The sequence below is a fragment of the Carassius carassius genome, chromosome 31 (genome assembly GCF_963082965.1).
Source record: "Carassius carassius chromosome 31, fCarCar2.1, whole genome shotgun sequence".
NCBI lineage: Eukaryota > Metazoa > Chordata > Actinopteri > Cypriniformes > Cyprinidae > Carassius > Carassius carassius.
The window spans coordinates 13,566,988-13,583,721 of NC_081785.1; the positions used below are offsets into that span (position 1 = coordinate 13,566,988).

General features: G+C 36.6%; 1 protein-coding gene across 1 annotated transcript in view; it reads left to right on the forward strand.

Moving 5' to 3' along the window:
- Window positions 1-16,734, forward strand: part of LOC132111595 (striatin-3-like) — a 28,460-nt gene that overhangs the window by 1,588 nt on the left and 10,138 nt on the right. The window contains exons 2-7 of the mRNA XM_059519037.1: window positions 9,459-9,562; window positions 9,657-9,730; window positions 10,987-11,065; window positions 11,212-11,388; window positions 11,510-11,648; window positions 11,727-11,868. Of these exons, the coding sequence (XP_059375020.1) occupies window positions 9,459-9,562; window positions 9,657-9,730; window positions 10,987-11,065; window positions 11,212-11,388; window positions 11,510-11,648; window positions 11,727-11,868 (715 nt within the window). The remainder of the gene's footprint in view (window positions 1-9,458; window positions 9,563-9,656; window positions 9,731-10,986; window positions 11,066-11,211; window positions 11,389-11,509; window positions 11,649-11,726; window positions 11,869-16,734) is intronic.

The window sequence follows — 16,734 nt, forward strand, 5'->3', positions numbered from 1 at the left end:
AATTGCCATCCTAGTGTGTTGCCAAACCTGTATGACCCACATACATACTTCTATGGGACTTAAAAGAAGACATTTTGATAAATATCTCCACAAGACAAACAGGCATCTTAGTTCATTTTTTGTTTTATTTTGTGTGAGCTGTGTTTTATACATTGCAACACTACTGTTTTTGGGTAAACTATTACTTGAAGTGTTATGTTACCTGTGTTTGTGTAGCGGTCATATTTTTAAGGCCTACTAGAGCTGAGAGTGTCAGTTTATCGTCTTGCGAATGAGGAAAGCAGCTGGTTACGTTATGTAAACAGTCTTCCCTTCGGAGGCCGAGCAGTTTTCACCAGCCCTGTACAGACTTGTTCGGTGACATACTTTGAGGATGACTTCCAGCTCAAACTTAATGGGCACTTTTCATTATTCAGAGGAAGTCAGCTTGTGCTCTCCCACACTCATACCATCCAGGTTTTCTCAGAAAAAGTTGGTCTTGTTTATCTGCTCCACATTCCATGCTTCAGATCTTCACTTGCCACCAAATCATCCGAAGCACACTGAACAACATACAGCAGACCAATTCATTCTAACAGTTAAACCATATCGAATCATGAATCTTTATTAAATATGAATGTTTTGATTCTCCAGCCTTATGGGCAGATGTTTGTGTCCACTATCAGGAGCTCTTCATGCATTTAGCTTCTTTTGTACGTGTAGGAGACTTCGCTAATGTTATGGTAATGGCTAGTTGTTTAGTTCTGCTTTGACAATGTCTGGCTCTAATTGATGTGAAACTCTTCTTGTCAGTTTATTGGGCTTCGTAGGCATAGCTGCTAGCAGAGATGTCCTGAGCTGTCACACGGGGAAGGGGCCTGATTAGTGTTATCTGGGTTAGCTCAGGGTTTGTAGGTCAAGCACCATCTTCAGAGTCATGTTAGTTTGTCAAGTGCAGGTTTTATTTTCGTCAAATTGTAACTTTCACGAATGTCTATAAATCTCTGCCATTACCTCCTTCAAATGTTAAAATCTGACAAGTTCCGACTGAAATCAATCATTGCTAAACAATTCACAGTCACACTTACTCAGTCACAGATATTCAACAGTATTTTTCAGCTTCGATTCAGCAGTTTTTAAAAAGCAGTGCTATTTTAGTAATATTTACATTGCTTATTGTTTTTATTACCATTTTGAATTGCCTGTGATTTTTATATTTTCAGGTTTCATTTTTATTTTAGTTTTTGTTATTTTTGTAGTTTTGTTACTGTTTTAGTTATTGTTGTTTTTTCTATTTAGCCTAGCTTTATTTTTACTTCAGCTTTAGTTGGTCAATTTAGTACTTCAGTTTAAACTTTTATTTTATTTCAGGTAGTTGGCAACATTTCTATTGTTGATTTCCTTATTGGAATAAACAAAAATAATTGTAATAGTTGTACTTTCAGTTTTAGTCAACAATAACAGCACTGGAAAAGACAATTTATTAACATCAAATATCTTCTATTTGAAACAAGAAGACAAGTAGTTTGTGTACTACTTCTTCACTAACAAATATTGTCAAATATAGTCACTTTGCTTCCACTTTGTAACTCACGTACTTTGTTCTGAAATTTCGTATATCTGACAAAACGGTGTAAGCCATAGCCTAACCCTAACCAGTCAAATGTGATGACCAGAACTAACTTTTGTATAATGGTGAATGTTGTATTTTTTGGAATTGGGATATTGTAGTTACATCCAGTTTTAATGAATCATTTTGTAACAATATTACACTTTCTTAAATAGTTTCATTCAGTTTATTTCTAACTGAAATATGCATTTCTGCTTCAGATGAGCTATTTGGTTTGGTTTATACACATTTTGCTTGTATAAATATTGTACTATTACATTTTCAGTATATTTCCATTGTACTATTATTAAACCCTTAGGGTCCCCTCATTCAGCTATTTTTCTCCCACAGCACAGAGTATTTTTAGTGTCTGTGTTCAGTGTACGCAGCTGAAATGCTGTTCTGCTGATCTTTAAATCTGGTAGGTGACAGAGATTCCCAGCAAGCATCAGAGAGCTGCTTGGGGCTGTGAGCAGCCAGCTGTTCCTGGCCATATGTACTAGCCCTCCTCACTCTGTTGACACTTGCAATGGGGTTTTAACACAACAGTGTTCCATAATATTACCTGCCAGCACTACAGTTGTGCCGATAGACAATCGTATCATGTTAGATCACAATACTGGTGCACTGCAGAGAGCACTATGATTTGTTATTCACACGCACAGTAACTGAAATTTGAAACTGTTCAAAGAAAAGACTCTGTCACATATATAATACACTACGCATCCAAAGCTCTTCCCTTTGTGCTTTGAACTTTTCTACGAGTTGCGCTGTGACTCCATGTTACTTCAAGCACATCATTCTGCACTCGGGCTGTGCATTAGCGTTCGTGCCGCTCTGTATAGAGCCTGTCAGGTTATAAACCTTTTGTGCAATGATGATGTTCTTTAATAATCTAAATATTCTGTGCTTGTTTCTGTAGCTGAGAAAAAGTAAGCATTATAATTAGGAACTTTCAGTGTTTTTATTAAATTATCATGTTATACATATTTTCAGTCATATTAAAATATTTTATGACATGACATCTATATGCTACTTGACTAAAAAGTGTTGTTAATAGATTACGGTAATATTAAGCTGCTTTTAGCCTTACCCTGGAGTTGGTTCACTCTCCGGCTATGAAACGAAGTAGATAATTCAATAAATTAGCATGATAATATCGTATTTTGGCAATCTCGCATACTGATGATATGACTATGGAGCATATTGACCAACACTAGCCAGCCCTTCGCACTGCTTAGGAAGTGAGAATGAAACTGAATCACCCAAAAATGTAGGTCTAGCCAAGTTAGTCCAGAATTAATACACTGTGTTCATGCTATTGATGTGTGCTCGATCATTAAAAACATGGTACGGTGAATTTCTAATGGTTTAATGCTCCACTTATTCAGACTCGGCTCATTAATATTCAGATCTTAATGCATGTATCCCATTACAGGGATGAACCAAGTAGTAATCTGATCACTTCAAGTTACATGTTTGTTAGTTGGAGAACTTTTGAGTTGGTCAAATTAAATTGTAACACAAGACTATGACAACTAGACATGATGGGGGTGTTTTATGATCTCCTGACTTTCAGAGAACTTATTTATGATATGGGCCATGTTGGACAAATGGAGATGTTTTGAGGAAACCCTTGTAGAGTTGAAATGAATATCACCCACACATTTACCAGGCCTGCTATGGGAAAGGACTTTCAAATTTCCTTTATTTTTTTACTTTTCTTGCTACTCACCCTTTATTTAGTTCATCGTTATCATCAGTATTTTGTGTTTGTGGTTTCTCAGATTTCTCGACCGCAGTGTCAGCTCGTGTTGGACTGCCGTGAAATGCTATAACCATTTGCAACTTAGGAAAATGAGTCCTCGATTAACAAAAGAGGAAGCTAGACCAACGAAACAGTGACCATTCAGTCAGTCCCTGATGCAACTTTAATCATTATGACTAATGCTGCAGATGACTTTGCTCTCACTTAGTAGTCTGATTAAACTATAACTTACTTGCTTACACACTGAATAGTTTGGATCTTGAATCAGGCAATGAAGTGAATAATTGTACAAGAGCAGCAGTGTGAGCAAAGACTTCATTTTAATTTGTTGTGCCAGTGTTTTTATATATTCCAGCTGGTTTTTTGAGATTTTGTAGAGATGATTACAGATTCTTTTCAGCACAATTGCAGGCTCGAGAGAATGTCTGATTGGTTTATAAATTAAAGTAAATTTTCTTAATTGTAATACAATACAGTTCAAAGGTTTGGGGTTAATAAGTGTTTTTTTTTTTTTAAGAAACACTTTATTCAGTTAGGACAAATTAAAATGATCAAAAGTGACCGTAAAGACATTTATATTTATTGTTCGACTGATATATCGCCAAGGTATATTTGGCATTTTTTAAATATAGCACACAGCGCTCACATTCTCCCTCTTCATGTTTGCTGTCGCCGTTTAACAGTTCTGTCTAATACAGATAGAATTGTGTCTAATAAACCGATAGAACTGTTAAACACAGAAATTAAGTTAGACAAAAAGGTGTTATAATGATTGCTTTTATGTTATTAGTTTATCGTCAACATTGAGCAAATACACATTTTTATAATTTAAACCTAAATAAATAAAATTGTATTTTACAAACCTTGAAGGATTTCAAGGACTTTGAATCCAGCTGTGCGATCTTGTTAAGTGCATTTATATCCTGCATGATCCGTGTACGAAAAAATGTAACGAAAGATTTCTATTTCCACAAAAAAAAATATTTTTCCACAAAAAGCAACACAACCACATTTTTTTTTTTATAATCAATGTTTCTCAAGCGCAAAAATCTGCATATGCTTATGGGGATCATGTGAAATCAAAAACTGTAGTAATGAAGATTCAGCTTCATGAAAAAAAATCAATTTTAAAATATATTTCAATTGAGACCAGTTGTTTTAAACATTAGTAGCTTCACAATGTTACTGTTTTTAATGTATTCACTATATGATCAAATAAATGCAGCCTTGGTGAGAATATGAAAAAAAAAAATAATAATCTTACCAACCCCAAACTTTTGACCAGTAGTGTATAGACATAGGTTTTGGATGATGTATAAAATAAGAGATGTTGAAAAAGATATTTTCATGATATGCAGGTTGTTCTTCTGAAGCGTGTCAACATAACAGAATTGCACAAATAGTTTTCCCGTCTCTTCCCACATCTGCCATCGGTTGGACAAACCGAGCAATGTTCAAACAGAACTATTTTTTCATAGCGCTACAGAGTTTGTGCACAACCAGCACTTTTGACAGTCAACTTACTATTTAGTGGCCTTTTAAAAGTTGTCTTCATCCAGTACAGTTTATTTCAAAGAAATTAGTCGAACATCTTTCGTGAGATAGTATGTCAGACGACAGGTTAGTCGACAGTTCGTAAAATGGTCATTAGCTTGTAATGTTCGCTGCTGTTAACTCATTAATCTGACAACTGTATGGTGGAATGTGTCATGCGTCGGTGAGGGCTATTCTTGCCCCACGCGCTGCAGCTTGCTCTTTTGTAAGGCTCTAGTTTGGGCCAGTGATCTCACTATGTTTCCCCCGGGCTGCCTGTGAGGCATCTCAATGGAGTGACCTCACACATTGATTCCAGTGCTGTGAACGTGGGGGTGGATTGTAGGGCTGAACGATATTATCATATCTCGACGATGTCTCGTAAGTATCGCAATGTTGATGTCAACAGTCAGGTAACAGACAATTATCGACATTATTGGGTAAAACAAAACAAATCGTCCCCTTGGAATTATAAGGTTCTATCTGCATTCCGAGTAGTTTTGAGATATTGAGCTTCAAAGTTTTTGTGTTCCATTCGACTGTGTAGATAGAACCTTGTTTTTTTTTTTTTAATTTTTTATAAAAAGTCCTATAATGTACACCACATTAAAAAAAATCTATCTCCTAATGTAAATACGTTGAGACGGAATAAGAATATGTGAATAACTCAATTTTGACAAAAATGTCAGATAGAACCTTATAATTCCAAGGGGACGAAATGGTAAACCTAGTAAAGTTTGAAAAAAATATTTTACATAGCCCCATAGTCAAGAGTTGAGTTGAGAAAGAAAACGAGGGTGTATTGGATCGGTGCATTGACAGCAGCCACTGCCACCAGTCATTAATGTTAATCAAAGAACAAAAGAAAAGAAAATCCCTCACTAATCTTGACCAAATCACTTTTGTAAGCTCAGTTTATATTTTATTTGCCTGTTGTTTGGCGCTGACTACTGTAAAAGCAACATGCATCTGTGTATGTGTTCCAATATAATTTATCCTTATTCAGGGTATGGGCCTATTCTATTTTGATCTGCATTTTAATAAATGTTAGACAGAGAAAAAGGCAAAAAGTAGCTCTGCATGCGTTTCTGAATATTTATTTAAACACTGTATAATGATGAAAAACCACAAACATGACTGGTATAATTAAAATACACAAATTCCAATATTTTTTTATAGATTAGTTTTGTAAAAAAAAATTTATACAATATATAATTGTTTAATTAAGCTGAGATATAGGAATATAAACTTTCAAGTTGAGATGAAGATGTTCTGCAGATGACTGCAGCCCAACACTGAATATTATATTGTGGGCATTGTATTTTGATTTGCTCAGAATTCATTTTTAATCCTATATGTTCTACATTTTCTTAGGGTAGTTTCATTGGATACAAGTCTTTGAGTAATATAAAGTAAACATTTTCACAAAATTAATTGACAGCCCTAGTTGTTATGTTACTATATTTATTCCCGTTACTTCATTGGGGGACCTATTTCGGTTTACAAAGTATTACACAATGCTTCTCAGCTATATTGCTTGTCAGTTATTTGAGTTTGACCGTTAAATATTTTAGTTCATGAGGTGAAGGTAGTGTTGACTCGATCAATGGACTGGCCTCTCACTGTCCTGCTTGGTTGTGCTATGTTTTACCAGTCAGAATGAAATGCCCATAACTAACGTTTTTTTAAAGTAAAATTTGGAACTTCACTTTCATTTAACAAGTTGTATTAAACCCTATGTTTCTATCTGTCATTATGGATTTTAGGAAAATATTGTATGATGGAAGACCACCTCACCTTTCCTGTTTCTGTGAAAACCACAAAGGATGTCCCTCTCTAGTTTACCTGCCAAACACATAAAGTTGTCGTGAGAGCCTGCAAGAGCTTTTTTTTCTCCAGTAAAGGTTGAGGGTTTGGGTTGTCTATAAATACCCCCTCCCCTAGCCTCCTCTCATTCACTTCCTGGCCTTTAAGAGGGGTCAAGTTGCACAGCTGCTCTCATTTGCTAATGTTAACCTCCTCTATAGAGCTCTGTTCCTCTGGGTCATCGCCCGCCAGTGGCCTTGTGTTTGTTCCTCTTTAGAAAATCAGAGATCTGTGTGTTCTTTTTCTTTTTTTCTTTTTTTGGTCTGATTTTCCAGGGCAACTTTAGCCAATTAAAACTGGTTTCTGGCCTTCATTCAGTCTGAATCGTCAATCGATGTGACTGATTCATTAAAAAGAACTGCACCAATGAAACGATTTGTTTACAAACGTATATTGCACTAAATGTTTACTCTTGTGGGATGTCGACAAGGGCATCGCTATTCATGTTAGTATAGAGTGGGGGAACTATGAATTCAATTTGTAGGCAAAAACCCAGAAGGGAGTTAGCATTTAAGCATTTCCGGTTCCATCCTCCCAGAGTCAGTGGGTTTTATGAATGGGAGTTTGAAAACATTTTTTTTTTTTTTAGTTTTAATAAAGTATATACTAGGGATGCAAACGATTAATCAGTGATCGTTTAATTGTCGTTAAGAGATTGATTGATTAAGGCTGTCGATGGTCGGTTAACCGATGTAATGGCGCTTTTCCATTACCAGTACCAGCTCGGCTCGGCTCGCTTTTCGCTCCGTTTTCCATTGCAGATAGTACCTCCACAATAGTACCTGGTTGTCATAGCGACGCTGCAGGAAACTGCCGTGACGTAATCTTCTACGCGACACACACCCTCGGGATGTGGCTGTTTCTCACAGCAAGAAGACAAACGTTGTTTCAGGAGAGCCTGAGGGCAGCAAAACGAAACACTGCTGAAAAAAACAGGAGTGTAATGATGACGCAGTGAATAGTGACGATTCTCTCTGACCAATCAGCAGTCTGCTATGTTTTCACGTCACATTATAGTATCGCCTCAGCTCGCTTGGAACCTCGCCGGAGGTGGTACGAAAAAAAGTACCTGGAAGCCGGTACAGGTACAACTTTTACACAGTGGAAAACCAAACAGAGCCAAGGCGAGCTGGTACTGTGTAGTGGAAAAGCGCCATAATATTGGGCTGCGTGCGGCTAATGCGCGCTCAACACATGCGAGCGGCTGTGAGTGACAGTGACCATATATAAATGCATCATCATTAATTCACAGTGTACTAATTAAGCTTTTCATGTGATTTAAACTTTAAAAGTACATTAAAATAGAAACAACACAAAAGTTATTCAACATGAAACATGAAGATATTTCATCAGATAACTGTGCTCTGCAGGGCTGCGGGATAGATAGACTATTCATTCCTACAACTTGTTAATTCGTTCCTACGACTTATTAATCTGTGACTATTGTCCATGTTTTGTTAATTTTATTCCCTAAATAACCCATGATTTAACTGAAATAAGGTAACAAATTAATAAATCGAATGAATTCTTAATTCATGAAATCTTTCGTTTCCCTTCACATGTTTACCACACACAGTGAGAATTGCGATTTAAAAAGTGAAAGATAATAAAATAAACCTGCAAAATTAGAAGATTTAAGAAAAGAAACCGGCAAACCAGAACAAAGCCACATTAATGAAGGCTATATCTCGATTATTCCATGTAAACACCACATTCACTGGCTTTACGTGGTCACGGTGAAAGTGAAACTTTAATGATGCAACTTTATGAAGCACTTTAATAGTGCTTAAAGCCATGCTAAAATTAAATGTTTACGACCACATGAAGCTGTTAGAAAGCAGAAAGTTTGAGGATTTTCTAGAAGCAAGGATTAATAACATTTTGTGTAACCACTGTAACTGACCACTGAAATGTGGTACTTTATTAACTAAATGAAATGTAATCTTACCATATCCAAAAACTTGCTCTCTCTTGGCTATTTAATAGATTAAATGTACTAGAATTTTATTGAATGCTACGTGGAGGCCCTTTTTTTAAAATTCATATTAGTAAGGATTTATTTACTTTTAAATCACCTTATTTCGAAATGTACAGAAATACATGCTTTCATATGTGCTTTAGTTATGATTAGTTAATTTATTCACTACTTATTTATTATTAATGTTTCATTTCAGTTTTAAGTTTGGCTGTAGTTTTGTATGTACTCCAGTTTTTATATTAAAAGATTCATGTAACATGGATTAAAATTTATCCACAGAGTAAATCTTTTTCACTGAACATGTTTCTGAAAAAAAAAAGAGAAAAAAGTTATGGGAAGCATGATGTGGGTGACGTTTAAGGCGAGCAACCATGATGTAGCTTGTCTATAGCCTAGGTCTAGCTTTTTAGTTCATAAGTTATATTATTTTGTGAAGATCATTATCTTGATGGACAAAACGTGCAAGTATCATGAACTATGATTGAACACAGAGCTTATTTTTTATGATAATTCAGAAGTCTATGGAAAAATCCTATTGGCTCTTTGTCGAGTGGACCAGTGTGATGCTGACAGCCGATTGGCCTACAAAGTGACATCATAGTTCCCCTACTCGATATTATTTTGGTGCCAAGTCTTTCTCATAACATTCAATTCACAAGTTGTCAACTTAGCTAAAATATATAAACACTAGTTTAACCTTTTTGACCTCCTTTTTTGTCTTGCAGGCCCGAATAGCATTCCTCCAAGGAGAAAGGAAGGGTCAAGAAAATTTAAAGAATGACCTTGTTAGAAGAATAAAAATGTTAGAATATGCATTAAAGCAAGAAAGGTTTGTAGTGTTTTTATTTATTTCTTTTTATATAACATTGCGTATACATACAAATATTATGCATTTTAACGAAGATTCTTTCTTCTGTTACCAGAGCAAAATACCATAAATTAAAATATGGGACAGAACTTAATCAAGGTGAAATGAAAATGCCTAGCTTTGAATCAGGTAAGTGGACACATCCTACTTTTGAAAATTTGTACATACACTACCATTCAAAAGTTTCGGGTGGGCAAACAATTTTTAAGGTTTGAAGTCTCTTAAGGCTGCATTTCTTTTAATCAGAAATAATGTAAAAATAGTTAACCTATATTGTGAAATATAATTTGAAGTAACTGTTTTATTTTAATATATTTTAAAATGTAATATATTCCTATGATGGCAAAGCTGAATTTACAGTCATCTTTGGTGTAATATGATCCTTCAGAAATCATTCTAATATGCTGATTTGCTGCTCAAGAAACATTTCTTATCAGTGTTGAAAACAGTCATGCTGCTTAAAGGGATGCTCCAACCCAAAATGAAAATTGTGTCGTCATTCACTTACCCCCATGTAGTTCCAAACCCGTAAAAAGCTTTGTTCATCTTCAGAACACAATTTAAGATATTTTGGATAAAAACCAGTTGGCTTGAGACTTTCCCATAGATTGCCAAATAAATAAGTGTCAAGGTCCAGGAAAGTATGAAAAGCATTGTCAATAGTCCATCTGCCATCAGTGATTCAAGCGTAACAATAGGAAGCGACGAGAATACTTTTAGTTTACTAAGAAAACAAAAATAACGACTTTATTCAACAATTCCTCTTCTCTGTGTCTCTCCAAATCAGCATAGCGCCAATTTGGGAAATCTGAGCTGTACACAGATGGCTTATGCTCTTCTGTATCAGCCACACCACAAAGATACTTTTTTTTTATAAATTGAATAAAGGAATTGTTGAATAAAGTCATTATTTTTGTTGTGCAAAAAGTATTGTCGTCGCTTCATAACGTTACAGTTGAATCACTGATGGCAGATGGACTATTGACAATGCTTTTCATACTTTCCTGGACCTTGACACTGTTATTTACTTGGCATTTACTTGGTCTATGGGACAGTCTCAAGCCTCCTTGTTTTCATCCAAAATATCTTAAATTGTGTTCTGAAGACGAACAAAGCTTTAACAGGTTTGAAACGACATGGGATAAGGGATTAATGACAAAATTAAATTTTTTGGGTGGAGTAACCCTTTAATGTGTTTGTGGAAACTGTGATGCATGTTTTAATAAAAAAAACAGCATTTATTTGAAAGAAAAAAAATTGCTGAATAAAAGTAGGAATTTTAAGAAAAAATAACTGACCCCAATCTTTTGTACGTGTATATACATGTATGTTTCGTTCTGTATTCACTAATGTAGTTTTTTTTCTTTTCCTGTTTCTTAAACAAGATACCAAAGATACAGAGGTCTCGGCTATACCTCAGAACAGCCAGTTAACGTGGAAACAGGGCAGGCAACTCCTCAGACAGTAAGTAGTTTATGCTTCTTATGTGGGTGTGAAAGTATCAGTCCGGCTCAGTTCATGGGCACCTGCGTCGTCCGCTCATGGCTTGCTTATGATTGTCTGAGTTCTGTTCTGACTGTCTTTATACCTCTCTTCACCTGTCCTTTAAGATATCTTCAAGAAGTAGGTTATACGGACACAATACTGGATGTCCGGTCGCAGAGAGTGCGGTCTTTACTGGGGCTGTCAGGCTCCGAGCAGAACGGTTCTGTGGAAACCAAGAACCTAGAGCAAATTCTCAATGGAGGAGAGTCTCCAGCTAAAAGAAAGGGACAAGACATAAAAAGGTACAGATATCGTTTGAATTTTTTTGGCTTGATTTATGTGGTAGATTAATATAAAAGTTAAAGGGAAGATTTCCATGTTAGCTGTTGTAAAGCATTTCTCATGATGCCTTTGGTCTAACAGGAATCCAGAGGTTCTGGAGACATTTAATTTTTTAGAAAATGCCGACGATAGTGATGAAGAGGAAGATGATGAGGGGGATACAATGGAGGATGTGCCTGACAGGAATAATAAACGTAGAATAAAGAAACATAAAATAAAGGTGCGTGACAATTTTTGTTAGTTATTGTTCTCAGTATGATTGTTTATGTAATGTATCCTATGATGATAACTTTTCCAGGTCGGAAATGAAGGTTTAGCTTCCGACTTACCGGATGACCCCGACACAGAGGAGGCACTGAAGGAGTTTGACTTTTTGGTAAATGCAGAGGATGGAGAAGGTGCCGGGGAGGCTCGGAGTTCAGGAGACGGCACTGAGTGGGGTAAATGAGTGCTTGCCCACTTTAAATATACAAAATTGATTTCATAAACATGAATCATTGTTTAAAAAAAATTAAATTCTTTCAATTCTAAATAAATTGCAGATAGTGAGAGATAAACTCAGAATTGCGCGGAAAAACTTGCTTGTATAGATTAAAGATTTGTAATGAAGTAGGGCACATCTCAAAAGGAGTGTTTGATGATATAGCAATGCCTGCAGGTCTATTATCATGTGTTAAAATATGACCTGCAATTAAAGGCACAATATGTATGTTTTCACAGCTAGAGGGCATGTATTCAAAAGAAACAAAGGCGTAGTTTGATGAGGCCGTGACTGAGTGTGGAATCATGGGAGCAGGACATAATGTTCTCCGGCACCGTCCTGGATCTCTGGCGTGCAAAAAAAATCCTACATTTAAAAAAAAAAAATCTTGTTGATTGGATATCACTTTCGAGTCCATGAGTTCGCCTACCAATAGTATAAGAGGAGCAGTTTTCATTCTCAACCAACCTAACATTACTAGCCAGCCAGAATGTTTTGCTCTTATAAACACGAGATGCCCATAATGGTATCCAACTGCAGAGTCACAGCCCTGATGAATGGAGAAGCGTGACAAAAAGCATGTGAGGCGCAATGGTCAAAGATGTCCATCTAGCGCATATTTACATAGAATAACTTTGTAAACAGCGCAGAGTAATCATATCATCTCCATAAGAACAAAATGATTGGCAGAACATATTTACCGGGATTTTTGAAATGGTCCTGTTCACACTAGGGTTGACTTAGCCGATGGCTGATAGACATCACTACATTCGCCGTGCGTTTCCCAGAAAATAATTGCACACCTCAGAACGTTCGTCAGCCAGTCAGATTCAAGCATTCAACGTATAATAAACTGTATATAATGAATCTCTGTTATAGATCAGTGGTTCTATAGTATTTACACTGTTACGGTGTTAGGAATTGTTAGTTGTTTTCCCTTATAAGGATTCACGCTTCGGGCACACCTCCCCCCAATCCCCCTGCCAATGTCATTGTCCATCGCGATGTTTCACTGACATCGTCCGATGCTGAATTTGAAGACATTGCCCAACCCTGAATTTGAAGACATCGGCCAACCCTAGTTCACACATGATCTATTAATAGTAACTTACCAATAATTCACCAGTGAAGACTGTATGTGTGAAAGGGGCTAAACTCTTCCTCTGTAGGGCCTATAGGTCATGAATTTGAACTGCTTAACGTTCATCTGGAAAAATTGTGCATTATCCCACTAGATTTGTAAAGTAAATAATTTCTAAACCTTTACCAACACAAGAGAATACGTCAACCTATGTCTAAATATTCCATGTATTGTACATCACCATTTCAAAATAAAAGTTTCTGCATGTGGCCAAATATAAACATTTTATGGATTTAAACATTGTTTACAGACCCTGTAGACAAGACAATGCTGAATAAAGTCGTAATTTTTCTAATTTTTGAACCAAAAATTATTTTCGATGCTTCAACAAATTCTAACTGACCCTCTGATGTCACATGGACTACTTTGATGATGTTTTTATTACCTTTCTGGATATGGACAGTATACCATACACACAGCTTCAATGGAGGGACTGAGAGCTCTCAGACTAAATCTAAAACATCTTAAACTGTGTTCCAAAAATAAACGGAGGTCTTACGGGTTTGGAACGACATGAGGGTGAGTCATTAATGACATAATGTAAATTTTTCGGTGAACTAACCCTTTAAGTTAGTTATGTTCATATTTACTTGGAGGCATATGACAAATATTTTGTCATTGAAAATATATTTAAAATAGTATTAAAATATTGTCACGTTCTAGTGAACCAAGTATCTGTATTTTGTCTCATCTGGTGAGCTAAGTGTATTGTCACACCCCTAGTGTTGATAAGCAGTGTTATAGCTCATAATCTTCCAAGTGCTTTCATTCTTCAGGTCAACCGTATATACATGAAAAAGAAAATCAGTTTGAATAAGGAACGCAATAACTTTGACATAGTATCCTTTCAAATGTCAAAGTTGTCACAGTCATTGCATGCTTTGCATGTGCTGCCCCACCGGAAAAAAGTTCAGGCTCAGGATTTTTTATTATTTATTTAAACCCTGTGGTAATTGTCATCTTCATCCCGACAACCAAAGCAATCCGATAGGACTCGGGCAGAAATCATGTTCATGGATGAGCTAATGATTTATTAACGTCCCAGAATGAAGCAGGGAGAAGCGAAACGAAGCCGCTGAACGAGCATGGTACACGGCTCGAAGGCAGCAGAGCTTTTATTATGCCACAGTCGACCACTTCCGTTCATATGTATGTGGGTAGTGCTGTTTTATTATACTAAATGCATTAGAAAGTTCTATTATAATGTGCGGTCAAAATCGAGGGTGTATGACGTCATTGGCAGGCGACACAATTACACTAAGGACACGGTCCGTGTCACCAGATAAAATTGTTTATTTCTCTGGATTTAAACATTCTTTGACAAGTTTTGTATAAGTAAAAAAAGTCAGCAAAATATATAACACTTCTAGAAGTTTTTGTATATTTTAGTAAAAAAAAAAAAAAATCTTACATATTGTGCCTTTAAAATACTACTTCCCCCCCCAGACAGGAATATTTTGTTGTCATTACTTGCCCTCTTGTTGTTTCAGATCTGTAGACCCCAAACTTTTTAACTAGTGTGTCTAGACGACCATAGTAGGCGTACATCAATGTGAATGATGGCTTAAGTCAAAGCTGTCATAGCGGTACAGAATACTTGGAATGTTAGTGGTATTTTGTTAACAAAAATCACTGTCTACAGTCGTGGCCAAAAGTTTTGAGAATTGCATAAATATTGGAAATTGGAAAAGTTGCTGCTTAAGTTTTTATAATCGCAATTTGCATATACTCCAGAATGTTATGAAGAGTGATCAGATGAATTGCATAGGCCTTCTTTGCCATGAAAATTAACTTAATCCCAAAAAAACCTTTCCACTGCATTTAATTGCTGTCATTAAAGAACCTGCAGAGATCATTTCAGTAATCGTCTTGTTAACTCAGGTGAGAATGTTGACGAGCACAAGGCTGGAGATCATTATGTCAGGCTGATTGGGTTAGAATGGCAGACTTGACATGTTAAAAGGAGGGTGATGCTTGAAATCATTGTTCTTCCATTGTTAAACATGGTGACCTGCAAAGAAACGCGTGCAGCCATCATTGCGTTGCATAAAAATGGCTTCACAGGCAAGGATATTGTGGCTACTAAGATTGCACCTAAATCAACAATTTATAGGATCATCAAGAACTTCAAGGAAAGAGGTTCAATTCTTGTAAAGAAGGCTTCAGGGCGTCCAAGAAAGTCCAGCAAGCGCCAGAATCGTCTCCTAAAGAGGATTCAGCTGCGGGATCGGAGTGCCACCAGTGCAGAGCTTGCTCAGGAATGGCAGCAGGCAGGTGTGAGTGCATCTGCACGCACAGTGAGGCCAATACTTCTGGAAGATGGCCTGGTGTCAAGAAGGGCAGCAAAGAAGCCACTTATCTCCAAAAAAAAAACATCAGGGACAGATTGATCTTCTGCAGAAAGTATAGTGAATGAACTGCTGAGGACTGGGGCAAAGTCATATTCTCCGATGAAGCCCCTTTCCGATTGTTTGGGGCATCAGGAAAAAGGCTTGTCCGAAGAAGAAAAGGTGAGCGCTACCATCAGTCCTGTGTCATGCCAACAGTAAAGCATCCTGACACCATTCATGTGTGGGGTTGCTTCTCATCCAAGGGAGCGGGCTCACTCACAATTCTTCCCAAAAACACAGCCATGAATAAAGAATGGTACCAAAACACCCTCCAACAGCAACTTCTTCCAACAATCCAACAACAGTTTGGTGAAGAACAATGCATTTTCCAGCACGATGGAGCACCGTGCCATAAGGCAAAAGTGATAACTAAGTGGCTCGGGGACCTGAATGTTGAAACTTTGGGTCCATGGCCTGGAAACTCCCCAGATCTTAATCCCATTGAGAACTTGTGGTCAATCCTCAAGAGGCGGGTGGACAAACAAAAACCCACTAATTCTGACAAACTCCAAGAAGTGATTATGAAAGAATGGGTTGCTATCAGTCAGGATTTGGCCCAGAAGTTGATTGAGAGCATGCCCAGTCGAATTGCAGAGGTCCTGAAAAAGAAGGGCCAACACTGCAAATACTGACTCTTTGCATAAATGTCATGTAATTGAAACAAAACTGAAACAAAGATCTAAAAGCAGTTTAGCAGCAAACTTTTTGAAAACTAATATTTATGTAATTCTCAAAACTTTTGGCCACGACTGTACTTTCAGTCAGTGCTTTGTGGCACACGCTGGCCCTGTGGTAGAAATTATATAATTAGGCCAGTTGCTGCATCAGCATTCCTGACAGCTTCCAGCACAGGAGATTCTCTTACTGCTCTGACCAGAGCCAGCTGGGTCAAACACATCAGCTCATTGCATCCATCCCACACCTTCACTTCTGCTTTCATCTCTGACTCTTTTTGTCTTACTCTATTCTGTCTGTTCTGACCCACTCCTAAACTAAGGTTTATGAAAATGTCACTATATATAGGACATATATTTTTGGTAAAAAAATGTTTTTTACCATAAGCGCTCTGTATATTTTCTTATGACTGTATCTATAAGGGTTGCACAGTGTATGGTTCTAACAAACGGTTAAAAAAATTTTTTAAAGATAAAACTATAGAAATTAATATAGAAAAATAATACATAATACTATTATATACTAAAGTAATGCCTATTACAAAATGCATAATACAAAATTTGTAAAGGAAAAAAAACACTTTTTTTTACAAATTGCATTTTATGAAACATTTATTGGA